The sequence below is a fragment of the Danio rerio genome, chromosome 17 (genome assembly GCF_049306965.1).
Source record: "Danio rerio strain Tuebingen ecotype United States chromosome 17, GRCz12tu, whole genome shotgun sequence".
In the NCBI taxonomy this organism is placed as follows: Eukaryota; Metazoa; Chordata; class Actinopteri; order Cypriniformes; family Danionidae; genus Danio; species Danio rerio.
Window position 1 is genome coordinate 12,886,903 of NC_133192.1, and position 18,057 is coordinate 12,904,959.

General features: G+C 35.3%; 1 protein-coding gene across 3 annotated transcripts in view; it reads left to right on the top strand.

Moving 5' to 3' along the window:
- kif26ba (kinesin family member 26Ba) overlaps positions 1-18,057 on the top strand; it is a 211,604-nt gene that overhangs the window by 182,169 nt on the left and 11,378 nt on the right. For all 3 annotated transcript variants that reach the window (XM_692940.11, XM_068214531.2, XM_073928195.1), the window contains 4 exons: positions 3,426-3,688; positions 7,409-7,592; positions 12,075-12,234; positions 17,842-18,013. In XM_692940.11, the coding sequence (XP_698032.6) occupies positions 3,426-3,688; positions 7,409-7,592; positions 12,075-12,234; positions 17,842-18,013 (779 nt within the window). The remainder of the gene's footprint in view (positions 1-3,425; positions 3,689-7,408; positions 7,593-12,074; positions 12,235-17,841; positions 18,014-18,057) is intronic.

Consider the following 18,057-nt stretch of genomic DNA (forward strand, 5'->3'; position numbering starts at 1 on the left):
TATTATTAGGATGGTCAGTGCTTAATTTGAGCCGGATCTTGTCTCATTCATTAACTTGTGCGTGGTGAATACCTGTGTGTGTGTGTGTGTGTGTGTGTGTGTGTGTGTGTGTGTGTGTGTGTGTGTGTGGGTGTGGGTGTGGGTGTGTGTGTGTGGACCCTCAATGAAGTTTTTAGTTAAGCGGCTTTGTTATGTTTACAATCACTCTCATTTGTTGGTGACTGCTTCGCGCGCAGTGAGCAGCAAAAATAAATAATGGCACAGTGGCCAACTTAAATAATATTTGTATTTTCAAAATGGCAATGACGCAGTGAAGCTTATTTCATTTTTTTAAATCACGAGTAAACCTGACAATGAGCATGATCAAAAGAGCTCCTGAGAAGATGAAACTGCGCCCCTGGATCGGGATAGCAGGAGACAGAAACAAAGCAATCTCAAGCCAGACAGAAAACATGATGGAAGAGTTAACTGTGGGCTCTTAATTTTTTTTTTCCACTTGGCACATAATAGTGAATGGAATAGTGATTGTTCATACGGTTTAAGCTTGAGGCTACATGTTTTTATCATCCATGACTGACTTAAAACATTATATGGCACAAAATAATTAAAGAAATGTGATGTTCTTTTTTTGCGCTATCAGCGTTTAATGCCATCATGTTCCTGGAAAACTGAAATTATTTGGTGCCAGTTGATCACAGTAACTTTTATTTCCCGGAAATTATTCATTTACAAATCAAGCACTGAGGATGGTGTTATCTGAATGCCTGTGAGCATATTTGTCTTATTTTTTATCAAATATCATCTCTTACTCTCTTACACCCAGACTCGAGGAATCTGTCTTTTGAAGTTCAACATTCTCTGAGTGTGTGTGTGTGTGTGCGCGCTGCGACATATGGTTTTGTTTAGTGGTCTCTTTCATGTCAACAGCAGGGGTATTTATGCATGTGACCGTGTGCAGGGTAGTGTCCAGAAATGAAGCCAGGGATGCTGCCAATCAACAGGCCATTTTTCCGGCCCTGATCCTGCGGATGAACCTGCGTTTAATGCCCAGTGCTGCCCACACGGCGTATGTGCTTACTCAACCACACCGAGACATATGGCAAATGTCAGAAGACTGTCAAAACGAAGGCTCTTCTGGATTAAAAAACTGGCCAACTGAGGCAGACAAAACACTTTTGTGATTAGGCATAGAACAGACTATATTTAAAAAGACGGTTACGGTATTTTTGTGCATTTTCCAGCTGTAATGAGTGTTTAATTGTATGGGAATGTGTTGGTGTAGTGTGTGTGGCATCTGTCACTTTGGTTTATGCCAGAGTGCTGGTCTGCAAGCTAAACATCACTTTAGAAAGTGTGAAACGGACCACACGTATTGGTGTAATGCTCCTGAGGCCAAGTGGATTTTAGCACATGACCTATTTATAGAGATCTGAGACTTGTGAAGAGATAATGCCAACAATCAAAGACATATAGGTATTATCTACATATCTGCAGGTTAACTATGCTGATGTACGACCCAAATTACCTTTGCCAACTGCACTGACACAACCTCATACCATGACAGACCATACCTTTTGGACTTGTTGCTGTTAACAGTCTGGATGTTTCTTTTCTTTTTTGGTCTTTGGCGTCCATTTTTTCAAAAAAATTACCAGAAATACTGATTCATCTGACCACAGTACACGTTTCCACTGTGTGATGGTCTATCCCAGACACCTCCAAGCCCAGAGAAGTTGATGGCAGTTCTGGACACTGTTAACATAGGGCTTCCTTTTGGCACGGCAAATTTTAACTGGAATTCATGGATGTAACTGTGTATTGTGGTAGTTGACAAAGGTTTGCTAAAGTAGTACTGTGATTGTATGGTGATATCGTTTATAGATGAATGATGATTCTTGATGAAGTGCTGCCCGAGGGATCGGAGATCACGGTTGTTCAGCTTAGGCTTGCGCCCTTGTCCTTTGTCCGTACTAACATTCCTCCGGACTCCTTAAATCTTTTAATTCTGTTATGCACCGTTGAAGGTGAAATATCCAAATGTCTTCCTTTAATTCTTTGAGGAACATTGTTTTTAAACATTCAGTAATTTTCCCAGGTATTTGTTGGCAAGCTGGCGATCCTTGGCACATCTTTGCTCCTAAAGGACTAGACCTTTCTTGGATGCTGCTTTTGTACCAACTCAAAATTACAGTCACCTGTTTTAAATCACATCATTATTTAACCAATTTACCTGATTACCAGCCCTAAATGGCTCCTGTCTCAACATTTTTTGTAACCTGTTGCAGGTCTGAATGACAGGAAAGGGTGTATATTTACAAATGAAATGAAGTTGACCGGACAAAACATTATATATTGTTCATATTGTCTGCAATGAAATATAATTCAAAGTTTTTTTTTTTTTTAATTAATAAATTTTTTTATGTGACATTTTTTTTTATGCTCTCTTATATTATGTGCCTATTGCTGTTATTGTTTATTATGCCCATGCAGCCTTGTGGCAGTTGAAGAGATGCTATATAAATAAACTAAACTTGAACTTGAAAGTAAATTTAGAAATCACTAATTTTTTATTTATTTATTTAAATTTTTTTTGTGTGTGTTTTCCATACAGTCCCAACCTTTTCTGATTTGGAATTGTATAATAACTTTAACTGTTAAAAGCTATGATTCACTAGTTATTTAGTTAAGGTTCTTAGTTACCATAACTTTGTTAGTTTTCTGATTTTTATTGAATTAAAGTAATGTGCACCTTTTGTAAAGCTGCTTTGAAACAATAATTATTGTGAGAGAGGCTTTACAAATAAACTTGAATTAATTTTTTACTGTAGCATTTTAAAAGTCATGTCAATCATTCATAATTGTATAGTTGAATTATTAAACCCCCTGAATTATTCGCCTCCCTGTTTATTTTTTCCCTCAATTTCTGTTTAACGGAGAGAAGCTTTTTTAAAACACATTTCTAAACATAATAGTTTCAATATCTCATTTCTAATAACTGATTTATTTTATCTTTGCCACGATAACAGTAAATAATATTTTACTAGATATTTTTCAAGACACTTCTATACAGCTTACCGTGGCATTTAAAGGCTTAACTAGGTTAATTGGGTTAACTAGGCAGGATAGGGTAATTGTATAACCATAGTTTGCTTTGCAGACAATCGAAAAAAAATTGTTTAAAGGGGCTAATAATTTTGATTTGAAATATAATATTGACAGAAAATTAAAACCCTAAAATAAAACGAATATGACTTTTTCTAGAAGAAAAAATATTATCAGACATACTGTGAACATTTCTTTGCTCTGTTAAACATCATTTAGGAAATATTTAAAAAAGAAAAAAAAATCAAAGGTGGTTTAATAATTTTGATTGCAACTGTATGTAATGCAATCCTTTACCAACTTCAATCTTGGTCTCGTTTCAGGCAAATCCTACACTATGATCGGCAAAGACGACTCAATGCAGAGTTTAGGGATCATCCCGTGTGCCATCTCCTGGCTCTTCAAACTGATCAACGAGTGCAAGGAAAAGACAGGCGCTCGTTTCTCTGTCCGAGTGTCTGCTGTGGAGGTCTGGGGTAAAGATGAAAACCTGAAAGATCTGTTGTCTGAGGTGGCCACAGGCAGCTTGCAAGATGGCCAATCTCCAGGAGTTTACCTTTGCGAGGACCCCATCTGCGGCATGCAGGTAAAAAAAGGGTTATGTCACAAATGACACAATATGCACTTACAGTTGAAGTCAAAATTATTAGCCCTTTTATGAATTCCTTTGTTTAAATATTTTACAAATAATATTTAACAGAGCAAGGCAATTTTTTCACAGTATTTCCTATAATTTTTTTTTCTTCTGGAGAAAGTCTTATTTGTTTTATTTTGGCTAGAACAAAAGCAGTTTTACATAAAAAAAAAAAAAAATGAAGGTCAATATTATTAGCTCCCTAAAGCGATTTCTTTTTCACTTGTCAAAAGAACAAAACCATCATTATACAATGATTTGCCTAATTACCGCATCTTGCCTAGTTAAGCTAAATAACTGAGTTAACTCTTTTAATTGCACTTTAAGTAGAATACTAGTATCTTTAAAAATATCTAAAATATTATTTACTGTCATCATGGCAAAGATTAAAGACATCAGTTATTAGGAATGAGTTATTAAAACTATTATGTTTAGAAATGTGCTGAAAAAATCTCTCCATTAAACAGAAATTGTGAAAAAATATACAGAGGGGCTAATAATTTTGACTTCAACAATACAGTTAAGTCAGAATTATTAGCCCACCTTTAAATGTTTTTCTCTTTTTTTATATTTTCTAAATTATGTTTAACATAGCGAGGAAATTTTCACAGTATGTCTGATAATATTTTTTCATCTGGATACAGTCTTATTTGTTTTATTTTGGCTAGAATAAAAGCAGTTTTTAATTTTTTAAACAACATTTTAAGGACAAAATTATTAGCCTCTTTAATAATAACAATAACTTGCCTAAATACCCTAACCTGCCTAGATAACCTAATTAACCTAGTTAAGCCTTTAAATGTCACTTTAAGCTGTATAGAAGTGTCTTGAAAAATATCTAGTAAAATATTATTTACTGTCTTTATTGCAAAGATAAAATAAATCAGTTATTTGAGACAAGTTATTAAAACTATTATGTTTAGAAAAAATCTGCTCTCTGTTAAACAGAAAACGGGGAAAAAAATAAACAGGGGGGCAAATCATTTAGGGGGGCTAATAATTCTGACTTCAGCTGTACATCTATTCATTTAGCAGATGCTTTTATCTAGTGGGGATAAAAGAAGCACTTCAAATAATCAGCAGCATATACTGTAAATATGCTATGACAAGTTTAAGTCTAAGAAGCACACTAAGAATTTCACTTTATTTTCCAGTATTGTGGAATGTTTATATGAAAGTGTTTGGTGCATGTAGAGAGGAGATCTGGAGGATGTGTTATATACTAGTGTAAGAACACGATTTTCATTAGCTGAAATGAAGGATCTAGAGAAACAAAATGAAAACGGAACATACAGAGATTTACAGTAGGGTAAATAAGTATTGAAAACTACTGAAATGTATTTAATACTTTATATAAAAGGCTTTTTTGGTGCTGGCAGCTTAAAGACGCCTGTCATATAGAGAATGAAGTCACATGCATTGTTCAGGTGTGTGTTTTTAACAGACTTCATCAGAGTGTAAAAATCTTGATGGTTCTGTGGGTCTTGTCAATCAAGTCTGAGCTTTATTTTGTGTTTTCTATTGGATTGAAGATTGAAGGATTTAAGTGATTGGCTGGGCCATTCTACAGTTTGGTTTCCTTTCTCTGAAACTATTTAAGAGTTTCCTTGGCTGTGTTATTGATCATTGTCTTGCTGAAATGTCCCCCTGGTTTTATCTTCATGATCTGATAATGTAGATGTTGGACTGAAGAAGCAAATATTACAATGACGAAGGGCAGAGGGTTGCTGAAGAACTACTGAGAGATTTCAGCTGCTGTCTGGGCTTTCACTGCCTTTTTACACCTGCCTTTCTTCATGTGTTCAATACTTTTCCCTGCGTCATTTCATCTTATTATGCCTAGCTTAATTTGTAAACTAATTAGATTTGTTTTCTTTGCGAACATGGATTTCTTTGGTTGTTACTAACATTGGGGGAAATTTTCAAGTCAATGCTACCTTTAGAAATGTTTTCTGAGAAAGATGGTAACGTTTTCAACACTTATTTCCCCGCTGTAAGGATAAATATGAATTACAATTACTATAAAAAATTGACTACAATGAAACTTCAATTATGAAAGTTGTCTCTGAATGAAAGACAATGTAAAAAATTACATGCATTACTTTTACAATGTAAAAAATAATTAAACACTTCGGCTTTAAAATCCTCTTTATAACTAGGCCAGAGATTTACACCTTTCTTTTTTGTTTGTGATTCACAGAATGGCTTTTGGTAAGTATTTGGTACACTTCTTGCTGTATACTGGATATATAGCAGTTTTAAAAAAAGAAGCAAGAAAACAATCAGCTCCCAATAAAGATGGCATTGTTGTCTAAAATGCTAATACGTGACGAGGGGATTAGCGGTTCAGAGAAACCCCTGTGTCTGTAATCCTCTGACATCTGCACTAATCTCATCTTGGACTGATACCTCACAGCAATGGGCTGTAATGCCCTCACTTCTTCTGCTCCGGTAACAGTCGGCCTTATCACACAGAGCAGGCTGCAGACGGGACACCCAGAGCTGCGCTCGCATCCAGATACCCAACAAACAACCTCACAAGCACAAGCATTCCTTCTTGGATATTAAGACTTAGCTGAGCTGACAACATTTCAATGCTTTCTTTTCTCCAATGCTGTTTATAGTTATGTGTGTGTGTGTGCATGTCAGTACATATGTGTATGTTAAATTCAGTTCAGTTCAATTCATCTTTATTTCTATAGCGCTTTTACAATGTAGATTGTGACAAAGCAGCTTCACATAGAAGTTCTAGTAAATTGAAACTGTGCCAAATCCAGTTTTCAGAGTTGGAGTTCAGTTTAGTTCAGTTCAGTGTGGTTTAATTTTCACTGCTGATAGTCCAAACACTGAAGAGCAAATCCATCAATGTGCAGCTCCACAAGTCCCAAACCAAGCAAGCCAGTGGCGAGGAACAAACTTCACCATTTGAAAAAGTGAAAAAAAAAAAAAAAAACACTTGGGAGAAACCAGGCTCAGTTGGGCACGACTATTTCTCCTCTGGTCAAACGTCTTGTGCAGAAACCTTCCACAAACTTCTTCCATACCACATATCGTGGTACATATCTTCCATATGTACCACCCACTGCACTTTAACAGGACCTATACTTAAAAATAAAGATTGCCTACAATAAACATCCACCAATAGTCAAATTATGCGTACATGTGTACACCTTTTTGATTGTACTTGTCTACATGTGTGTAAAATGTTTTCTTTTACATATTTATTGTCTTTCAGGTATTTATTGTCAACATAGTTAATGGTATTTTGTTTTGTTTTGGAGTATTTCATTGTATTTTGCACTGTCTGGAGTCAGCAAGTAAGCTTTTTGCTCATAAAAGCACACGTGGCGCTGCTGATGTGACAATAAAAAGGATTTGATTTCATATGAAAAATTTTTTTTAATTTTCTTGGGTTATTTTACTAAACATGAAAAAAGGATTTTTTCTTCATATGAAATTAAAATCCTTTTTTCATGTTTAGTAAAATAACCCAAGTAAAGCCACTGACTAAAATTGAAAAAAGTTACCAAATATTAGTCTTGATGAAGTATCTGTTGACTATTAACTGTCTGTTTACCATGTTTGGAGGACTGCGTCTAGCTCCAACTAAATGTTCTTTGTCTGAACTGCGCAATAAAATTCACATTTTTCGTTCGATGTGCTTTTCCACAGTTACAGAATCAAAGTGAGTTGCGCGCTCCTACAGCAGAGAAGGCCGCTTTCTTCTTGGATGCAGCCATCGCTTCACGCTACAGCAGTAAGCCAGACTGTGACGAGGAGGAGCACCGTAACTCTCACATGCTCTTCACCCTACACATCTACCAGTATCGCATGGAAAAAACCGGCAAGGGTGGAAGTAAGTAGTAGTACAGCATAAACATGTATACACAGACACAACAGCAGGTTTATAGACTGAGACTTGTTGTTTAGGATACAAATATTGGGTTATCACTGGTTAAGATGGTTTTGTGAGGAATGACAAAATGCAAGAAGAAAAGGTAATGGCATAAAGTAATTAATTATCATCACAGAAAGAAGATCATTTTCCAACACACTTTTAAACCTAATAGTTTCAAAATCTCATTTATTTTGTCTTTTCCATGTTGACAGTAAATCATTTTACAATAGTTATTTTGCAAGATGCTAGTAATCTGCTTAAAGTGCAATTTAAAGGCTGAACTAGGTTAATTAGGCAAGTCATGGACAACTGTGGTTTGTTTTGTAGCCAATCAAAAAAGAAAAAAAAATTAAGGAAACTATTAATGTTGTTTTTATTTTTTATAATGACAGTTTTCATTTTTTTAAATTACTTCAATACTAAAAGAAGTAAGACCCTGTCTATATGAACATGCGCTGTTAAGAATTTCCAGTAGAATCTACAGTAACTTACTGTAAAAGCAAAAGTACTGTATTTACATGTACACCACTATTTATCTTGCTGTATGGGTATTTTCAGTATGTATTTTATATTTACTGTAAAATCTGCAGGAACTTTCCCAATGGAACTTTGAAACATGCTGCATGACTGTTCTACAGTAAAATACAGATCATATTGCAATTAAATACTGGGTCATTTACAGAAATCGTTAACAGTGTGTGTATTTTCAAAGCTGCACTTTTAAATTTAGTTTGGCTCTTCACTAACATGCAAACATGATGTCACTAAAACCAAAACTTTTTGAAAACTCCTGTCAGGGAGAAGATTTTCAAAACCGCCAGTATGTGTGTTGTTGTGTTGCTGGAAAAATGATTATTTTTGGCTTGTCCATGCCATTATTTTCTTTGTGTGATATTAAATTCTACACTGTGTTGTTTGCAAGATGCAAGATGGTGAAAATCAACCAGAACAGATAATTGCCCTTTTTGAGGCTTCTGATTAGCCAACATGACTTTATAGTTAGGACAATATCATCACATGTTGCTTTGGGATGCTCTTGACAGCATTTCAATGGGGTGTTTTTTGTTTTTTTGGCATTTTCATGTGGACAAAGATTTTTTTTTAAAGCCATGCATGTGCGGATGAAATATACACTACCTGACAAAAGTCTTGTTGTCGAGCCCAGTTGCAAGATGATTGATAACTTGACTTCTAGTTGATAATTTGGAAAAGTGGCAGAAGGTAGATTTTTTTTCATATGGATCATCTCTTGAACTGCATCATTACAAATGCTGCAGAGGACTAATTGGAATCCGCATAGACCCACAATTCTCAATTAGTCAAGTCTGGTGAAGAAAAAAAATCATGGTTTGGGGTTACATTCAGTAAGAAGACAGCATCAACAGCCTGAGGTATCAAGACATTTGTGCTGCCCATTACATTACAAACAATAGAGGAGGTGAATTCTTCAGCAGGATAGCTCCTTCTCATACTTCAGCCTCCACATCAAATTTCCTGAAAGCAAAGTCTAGGTGCTCCAAGATTGGCCAGCCCAGTCACCAGATGTGAACATTATTGAGCATATGTGTGGTAAGATAAAGTAGCTGGCATTGAAGATGAAGCCAAAGGATCTCAATGAACTCTGGGAGTCCTGTGAGAATGCTTTCTTTGCCGTTCCTTTATTAATAAGTTATTTGAGTCATTGCAGAGATGTATAGATGCATGGGAGTCAGACACAATATAAATTTTTTTTTGCACTGCAGCATGACTTTATTTTCTATACTGTACATTATTTCTGTTAAGTGACAAGACTTTTGTCTAAGCAAAGTCAGACCTTCTCTCCTAAATAAATTAAAAAATCAAGGCATGATCATATTTTATTTTGGTAAAATAAGCGTAATCTAGAGGCCTTTGCCTTTCATTTAAGCCACTTTTGATACCAAATGATCAACTAGAAGTCAAGTCATTATTTGTTCTTTAAACTTGAATGGGGGACAAGACTTTTGTCAGGTACATGTAGTGTTCTGCTCAAAAAATAAAGGGAACATTTGGAGTTACATTGTGTTTTTAAGTGTTCTCTTGATTTTTTGAGCAGTATATATGTTTTTAAAGGAGGAAGAACTCCATTTTCAAAAAAAAAAAAAAAAAAAAATGTACATGTGGACATGGCTTAAGGCCTTGTATAGAAGACAAACATTATAGGAAATACTGTGAAAAATGCCTTGCTCTGTTAAACGGAATACAACTTTCACAGCAGGGCTAATAATTTTATCTTCAACTGTAGGTCTCACCAGCTCTACGTATCTACTCCATGGGTGTTTCTCATTATACTTCCAAATGTTGTATTATAAATAGTCTGTTGTTGATAATCTTAGTGAAGCGTGTGATAAAAGACTGAAAAAAGTGGCATTGTTAATGTGAGACTTATGATCTGATCCGAAAGCTGTCATGCTAAAGCTCGCTATTTCTGGAGAACACTGCTAATTTATCTTATCCCAAAAAATGATCTGTTTGGCACAAGTGAGTCCCATGTTCTTCCTAGAGTGAGCAGAAAGTAGAACCAGATGTGTTAGCTGGGGCTTTTAGGATATTGGAGTAACTTGAATTACCTCCAAGCTGTGTATAATAAAGCTTGTGTAAGCAGAGTCCTGAAATCCACTCAACATGTTTATATAGTTTATATAATAGAAACACATAGAGATATAATGTTGCCATTTGAAATAGAGGGTCATTATTCATAGAGTTTTCACTAATAAGTTCTATTTATCTCCACTAGTAGGTTCTAATAACAGTTCATAATACAATTGGTGATAATATTGTAATAAATCTCATCAAAAGAGTTTTGATTTCCTTTATACTTTGTTCCTTCAGGTTCTATTTAAACACTTTATAGGGACTGTTCACCAAAACATTATGATTCTGTCATCATTTACTCACTCTTCACTTCTTCCAGATCGGTTTACATTTTTTGTTCTGTTGAACACAAAAGAAGATATTTTGAAGAAAGCTGGAAACCTGTAACAATTCATTTCCATAGTATTTGTGTTTCCTACTATGAGTTTATATCATTGTGAACACAAATCTTTCTAACTTAAACACCATGAGCCCTATCATACACCCAACGCAGTAAGGCACAATACCTGTTTGGTGCGATGTGTTGCTATTTTCAGTCCAACACAACCCTAATTTTCGCCACGTTGTTTAAATAGTAAACCCATTTGCGTAGACTCATAAGTGTTCAGGTCTAGAAAAGAGGTGTATTAAGGCACATTGTTGGGGCGTCTCTGTTTTTGAGGAACTAAAATAAACTGCACCACTGAGCAACTAAAAGCAGGTCTAGAGTCCAGCGCAGAGCTTGGTAGTTGTGCGCCTTAAACGCTTACACATTGCTTAATACACACAGGATGTACAGCGATACACAAATATCTTTGCTGGATATTATAACTGAATTTAGAAATAGTTTTGAAACAAATCTTTGGGCTTAACAAACAAAATTAAATATGTAGGCTAATAGATGTCTTCAGTGGAGTGAGTTCATCACTGCTTCCTTATCCACAAAAGTAGAGAAGTAAAGAGAAAGTAAAGAGGCCGAATGAAGGAGGCTTATTCTTTATTCTTGCTGCAGATTGTCTGTTTAACAGTTTTCTCACTAGTGAATCATTTAGTTTTCCATTGAGTTTTTCCACTTACAAAGTCCGCCATGTAAATAGCAAATGCACCATGGCGTGACACAACTGACTCTTGAAGGGAATTGAAGATAAGACTCTGATTGGTTTAATGTATTTTACGCTCAAAGCACACTCATAACTCACTAAGAGAATAAGCACAATCCTGTTAGACCATGCGCTGCGGCGCAAAATGCATTTTGCCCTCTTTAAAATAGCAAAAGTGAATTTGGATATGGTCTTAATGCTTTTGTGCCATGCGCTTTAGATTCGTTAAAATAGACCCCTATGTATTTGTTTGATGGAAATGCAATAAAAAAACAGTAACATTTTGAAACTTAAAATACATGTATTTTTATTTGCATACATTTGAAGGCAAAGCTAATTTTTTTGTAGCAATCACTACAGACCTAATCAGAAATTAATCTATTATGTGGATTTGGTTCTCAAGAAGCATTTCTTATTATCAGTTTTGAAAACCTGATCAATTTAATAGTCCTTTAAGTGAATGTGTTACTAATATTAGTATATAATAATAGTGTCATCAATTACTTTAAAAGACATGTCCAAAGACATGCGCTACAGGTGAATTGGGTAAGCTAAAATTGTCCATAGTGTATGTGTGTGAATGAGTGTCTATGAATGTTTCCCAGTACTGTGTTGTGGCTGGAAGGGCATCCTCTGCGTAAAACATACGCTTGATAAGTTGGCGGTTCATTCCGCTGTGGCGACCCCAGATTAATTTAGTAGAATTCAATTCTAAAAAGGTTTCTTACTGTGTGTTTCTCTTTGTTAGTGTCAGGAGGCCGGAGCCGTCTGCACCTCATCGACCTGGGCAGCTGCGTGAAGGTTTTGAGCAAGATCCGTGACAGCGCTACAGGCCTCTGCCTCTCTCTGTCCGCCCTGGGCAACGTCATATTAGCCTTAGTCAACGGCAGCAAGCACATCCCCTACAAGTGAGAATTCTGCCTTTCTGCTTTTATTAATTATGTAGTCAACCATAGACCAAAAAACAGGCTTTTTCAGATCATAATTGATCAGCTGAGATGCACAACCATGTCCACCTGCTATTAACATACATTAAAATGTATCTGTTATGCCCACTTTTGTTTGCTTTTTCATTTTATGTTTGTCTTGCTCTACATCTCACTCCCACTTTCTGTTATTTAATGAATTATTCCACATTGCATGAATAAGAGAGGAAAGCAAGTGAATTAAAAGGATATAGTAACAATAAAAATTTTGGACATGAGGTGGTTCATTGTAGTTATGCACGGCAAAAAATACTTTTCTTACTTAGAGCTTTTGTCTTGTTTGTAGTCCAAACCAAACGGTTCTTGAAACAAGACACATTTTTGAAAGAAGCAAAATAATCTGGCCATGGGGTAAGCCATGTAATCTTATTTGAAAGTGAAAACAAGATCATTTAGCTCACCCCACTGTCTGATTATTTACTAGATTCTAGGAATAACTCACTTAAATTTTTCAATAAATTTTGACACATTATATCTGAAAACAAGACAATATTTTTTTACTTGTCTAGAAAATGCTTGTTGCTTAAAGCATTTTTAAGATATTTAAACTAGAAACTAGGAATGTTACACTTTTAACGATTCCAATACCTAAAAAAAGAAAGTATTGAAGTTTTACAGTATAACTGTATAAAGTTCAATGCAAAAAATAATGTCAAAAATGAATATGAATAGAAAAAGAAAAATAATAAATAGAACAAGAAAAACTTTCTTTGAAAATAAAAATTCAGAAACATTTTTTTTTTTTTAATAAAACGTTACGTTACCTTTTTTTTCTTTGCTCCTCTAACAGTAGTTAGCAGTTGTGGCAACTTTCTGTGTTTGCATTCTGGTGATTAACAGTTTTATTGATTTTCAGGCAGGTTTCAGCATGGAATACAGAATACAACTCTGAAAAGAATCCACATTTTTTTTTTCCCCCTATTACAGACCCACCCCAAACTAATCCCTAACTACTACTTTAAGGCCCCGGCTTGGCTATCATTAAATACAATTAAGGCCTCTATATTATATAATGAAGAAAAAATGTAAATAAAATACAATAAAAATTAAATAAAACAAATGAATGTGTAAGTTCAGTCAAAAACATATCAAATTTACACTGTCGACATCAGTATATTTCTCATACATTTATTACTGTTCCATTTCCAAACAGTTTAAGTACTTGGACCATTTTTTAAAGTATAGGTTTAATTTGTCCATTTGCTTATAAGTCATTATTTCAAATGCGGCAACTCTAGCAAGTTCTACTGCCCATTCTTGGAAGGAAGGGGCCTCCTCTGATTTCCAGCTCCTAAGAATTATTTGTCTGCCAATCAGTAAACTGGTTTGGAACCAAAATTTTATGTTTTTATCTTTTATTTCGTTGTCTGTCCAACTACCTAGTATAAACAGTATAGGACATAGTGAAATGCGAATATAGTGAATGCTAAAACTGAGCAAATGTGTTCATGAACTCTTTTCCAGAAATCCTGAATTTTTGTACAAGACCATAGAGCATGAACTAAATCACCATTCTCGATCTCACATCTCCAACAATAAGGTGTATTTTTTAACCCGAGCTTAAACAGTCTGAAAGGAGTCCAGTAGAAACAGTGTATAATCTTAAACTGTAAAAGGCGTGCTTTAGCATCCCTAGATGCTGTTTTAACATTCCATACCATTCTTCATCCTCAACTGTCAGATTCAGATCTCTCCCCCATATTTTCTTAAGGGCCTGTGAAGTTCCATCACCAAGATTTTGAATCAACCAGGAGTAGTACATGGATACTTCATGACCCTTCCCATATATTGAAAAAATCCTATTTGTTTGCATTCTGAGCGGCAAATAAGAACTGACTGCATTGTTAAGCAAAGCTAGAAGGCATATGTCTCATTAAAAAGATGGTATCAGATCAGTTTATGACCAATACCATTGTTAATTGTTGCAGTATCCGTGAGTATTTCCGATACTTGTATTGTATTGGAAAAACCCTACTAGACAAGACAAAAACTTTAAGTAAGACAAGTGTTTTTTTGCAGTGTTTAAATGTACTTGTGTACAATTGAATGCATGTGGTATGTTCTGGCTGTTTTAATGCATTGAACCACATGAGCATTTACACTATGAAAGCAATCAGATCCACTGCATTTTTAACCACCTCTGAAAGTGGTAAAAATTGGACAACCTCAAAACATTTTTGACTCTGTTTGCACCTGTATTTAACATCACCCATTTGTGGTCAGATTGATGATAATGCCTCTAAATACCAAGTGTAACCAGGGCCAAAACATAATTTTCAGTCTAAGACAAATGTTGCAAGCTCAACTACAAGATTGCAATTATACTTTAATGGGTGAAGTCATTCGCCAGTTGCTAAACTCATTAAAGATGCAACATGTTTAGCAGTCGTATCTCCACTGCATGCCGTTAAATCATCATGAGCACACCTCATATGAATAATATATGCAATCTGACATTATCCAGCCTTTCACGTGAGCAGTTATTAGTGGATTCTAATGCTACATCAAATCTGCAGAGAGAATATAACCTTTATCGCTCTTCAGGGGAAATGGCTGCGAATTAGCTTTTAGAGACTGATGCAGCTTCATATTCACTGGGATTCATCAAACATTGTTAAATCAGACCATTTGACTGCATATGCTGTTCTATTTCTTGAAGCAGCAAGTTAATTTGAGTTAAACAGACAACTTTAAGACTGCATCTTCCGGCTGTGCTTTTTTTTTCCCCCTAAAAAATTTGCAGGGCTTCCATTTAGTTTCTTCAAGGCACGTTTGCGTTTTTATGCCAGGGCTCCTTAATTTAATCATGGCGAATTTACATTGCAAAGCATCATGGGGTTTAAGGCTGAAAATGCAGCCACTCTAGAGGGCTGAGACATAATTAGGGTTTACGGCCTTTTAAGAGAGTGCAACATTTGCACTAGAAAAATGGAATTAATATGCATGTATCATAAATTAATATAAATCCACACGTTACTAACTTTAGACAGTGATTTAATTATGGCTAATTAATATTTAAGCTGCTTTTATCTCTTTAATAGGGTAATTGACCTCAATGATTTAATATCAAATCTAGAATATTAGTATCAATCGTTATTAAAAACAATCGGTTGTACACCAGAGTGCATTATTCTTTCTAAGTCAAACCATTTTGTGCAACCTGAAATTTGACATATGTTGCATTGTAAGTGGTTATGGATTATGCCAAGAGGTGAATATGTTATCTAAATGGCATTTCTCTAACTAATGCATAATGCATGTCTAACTAGCGCCATGTCATGGTAAGCAAATTATGCCTGCATTATTTATGCTTAGTTTGACATGTGTTCACATATTCAAGATTGACTACACACTTCACCAACCATATGTAAGCATATTAACTAATTAACACAAGAGAAATCATTGCATTGCATGGTAATGTTTTTGTATGTATGTGAGTTGTTTTATAGGCCATTGATTTCTGAGAACTGACCTGCATGTGCATTTCATAACACTGGCTGACTCATTGTTGAAAAATGCTTTATATGTCACCTCTAATGGTTGCCATGAGATGAGGAAGGCAAATCGAACAGGAAATGGCAATCTAAAGCTGCGTCCCAAATCGCATACTTATGCACTATTCTACGCCATTTTGTAGTATAAATAGTGTAAGTAGTGCGTTCACACTAAAAACACTAAAAATAATAAGAGCACTTCAATTACCCGGATGATGCACTCATTCAGCCGCTAAAATGAAGTGTGGAATGATGGACACTTCACGCACTCAACGACCGCAGGTTTGCTTACGTAGCGGAAGGGGCGGAGCTATCGGACGCACATGTTGAATAACTTTTTTTATTTTGGATTGTGAAAGCAAAATTCTCCTACGAGAGTGATTATATCGCCTCCCGATGGTGAATGCGGCAATACTCACGGCAGGTTTTATTTGATAGTTTGGTCATTTATTTCAATGATTTGGCAACCGTCAAACGTCATCAGGAAAACGGTTTGAATTTCCGCATAGTAAAAAAACATTAGTGTGCCATTTGGGACAACACTACATACATATACTTTCCTGTTGAGTGTGTAAGTGCATAAGTACATAGTGCATGAGTGCATAGTGTATAGTGTGCCATTTGGGACGCAGCTCAAGTGTCTTTCTCTCTGACTCTCTCTCTTTAAAAGATACTGTATGGGACTCTGTTTTAAAATAATAATAGTAATAATAAGGTCAACAAATCAGCTTGGCCAAAAAGGCTCTATTTATTGTTTTTCTTTTATAAATAAAAATTAATATATATATAAATTATAGGTCGGCATAGATTCATTTTTTGATCTAGATTAATCTCGGAATTAATCTAGATTAAAATGGCTCATTTGAATTCTGCCAAAGGCATTAAGAATACATGTGCTACCCAAATAATAAGTCTTTGAGAACGGGTTTCTCAAGCCAGATGGCGCATTAGACCAGGGGCTCATGTTCTGTTTCCAAAGTGCATCACGAACTGCTTGAGAAACCGTTCTACTATGATAATTGGTGATGAAAATAAACAATGTTCAATAAGTTGTACTTGTGTTTACTAACTGTTTATTCAGTTAAACCTGAATTTTAAACTGTCTCACTAGACCTTACTCCTTGTTTGCGTCTAATACCCCAGTTTGTCACGGGGCATGAATGAAATGTTTATTAGTTTAAGTAAAATTGCCAAACTGCAGTTAAAGTCAGGCATCCTGCTGATTTGATTCAGAAGGGCACTATTTTGTCAGACGGCTCACCGGTCAGGTGTACATCCGCGCTAAAATATCAAGGTGAAAGTCATCATAGCTTGCATAGAAACCCAAGCTCCCAACCCAACTTTGAGATTAGATTGACGGCGATATTTTTTAATCGTGCGATAAGAGTCTCATGTTAACGCAGCACGTTAACTGCCCACCACTAATATAAATATAATATAATGTTATTTTTCAATGCTGTTCTCAGGGTTCGTAGAGGTGCTGGAAATCCTTAAAAACTGCTTGCTTGTTGCTTGCTTGTGTTGTTTTGTTGTTTTCATAATAATTGATCTTACTAAATATTTCAATAAAATTCATCTTTTTTCCTTCTGCATAAAATGAAAACTCTGAAGTCTATATTTTATTTTATTTTAATAAATAAATCTGCCTTATTTGATTAAGCAGTGTTAGAAGACAAAATACACAAACATTACCACTTCATGAATGAACAATGCATGCCTTTAAATAAAAATGAGTTGAAGATGATGACACATTTAAGATGCGAGTAAATTACATTTAAGAGAGTAAATGACAGAAATTCAAAGTTGGGCTTGGGACTAACATTCACCTTTCCCCACCTAGAATACTATACATTAGAATACTAGAACAAATGGCATCTGATATAATATGGTGAAGTATGTATATGTATGTAAATACGTAATTTGACTTTTGTAAAGTCCTGGATTAGTTTGAAAATGCTAAAAATGCACATGGAAATTGCTTGAAATGCAATTTGAATAGCTTGAAAAGAATCCTGTCTTCTGTTTTTATTTGCAGAGATAGTAAGCTTACCATGCTGCTACGAGAGTCCTTGGGAAACATGAATTGCCGCACCACCATGATAGCCCACATTTCCTCATCACCTAACAACTTTTCAGAGACACTCTCCACTCTTCAAATTGCCTCTAGAGTTCTTAGGCTGAAGAAGAAGAAGGCTAAAGTTACCATGGTAAATGACCTTCTCCTTCAGTTGACTTATCTAAGAGAGATTAA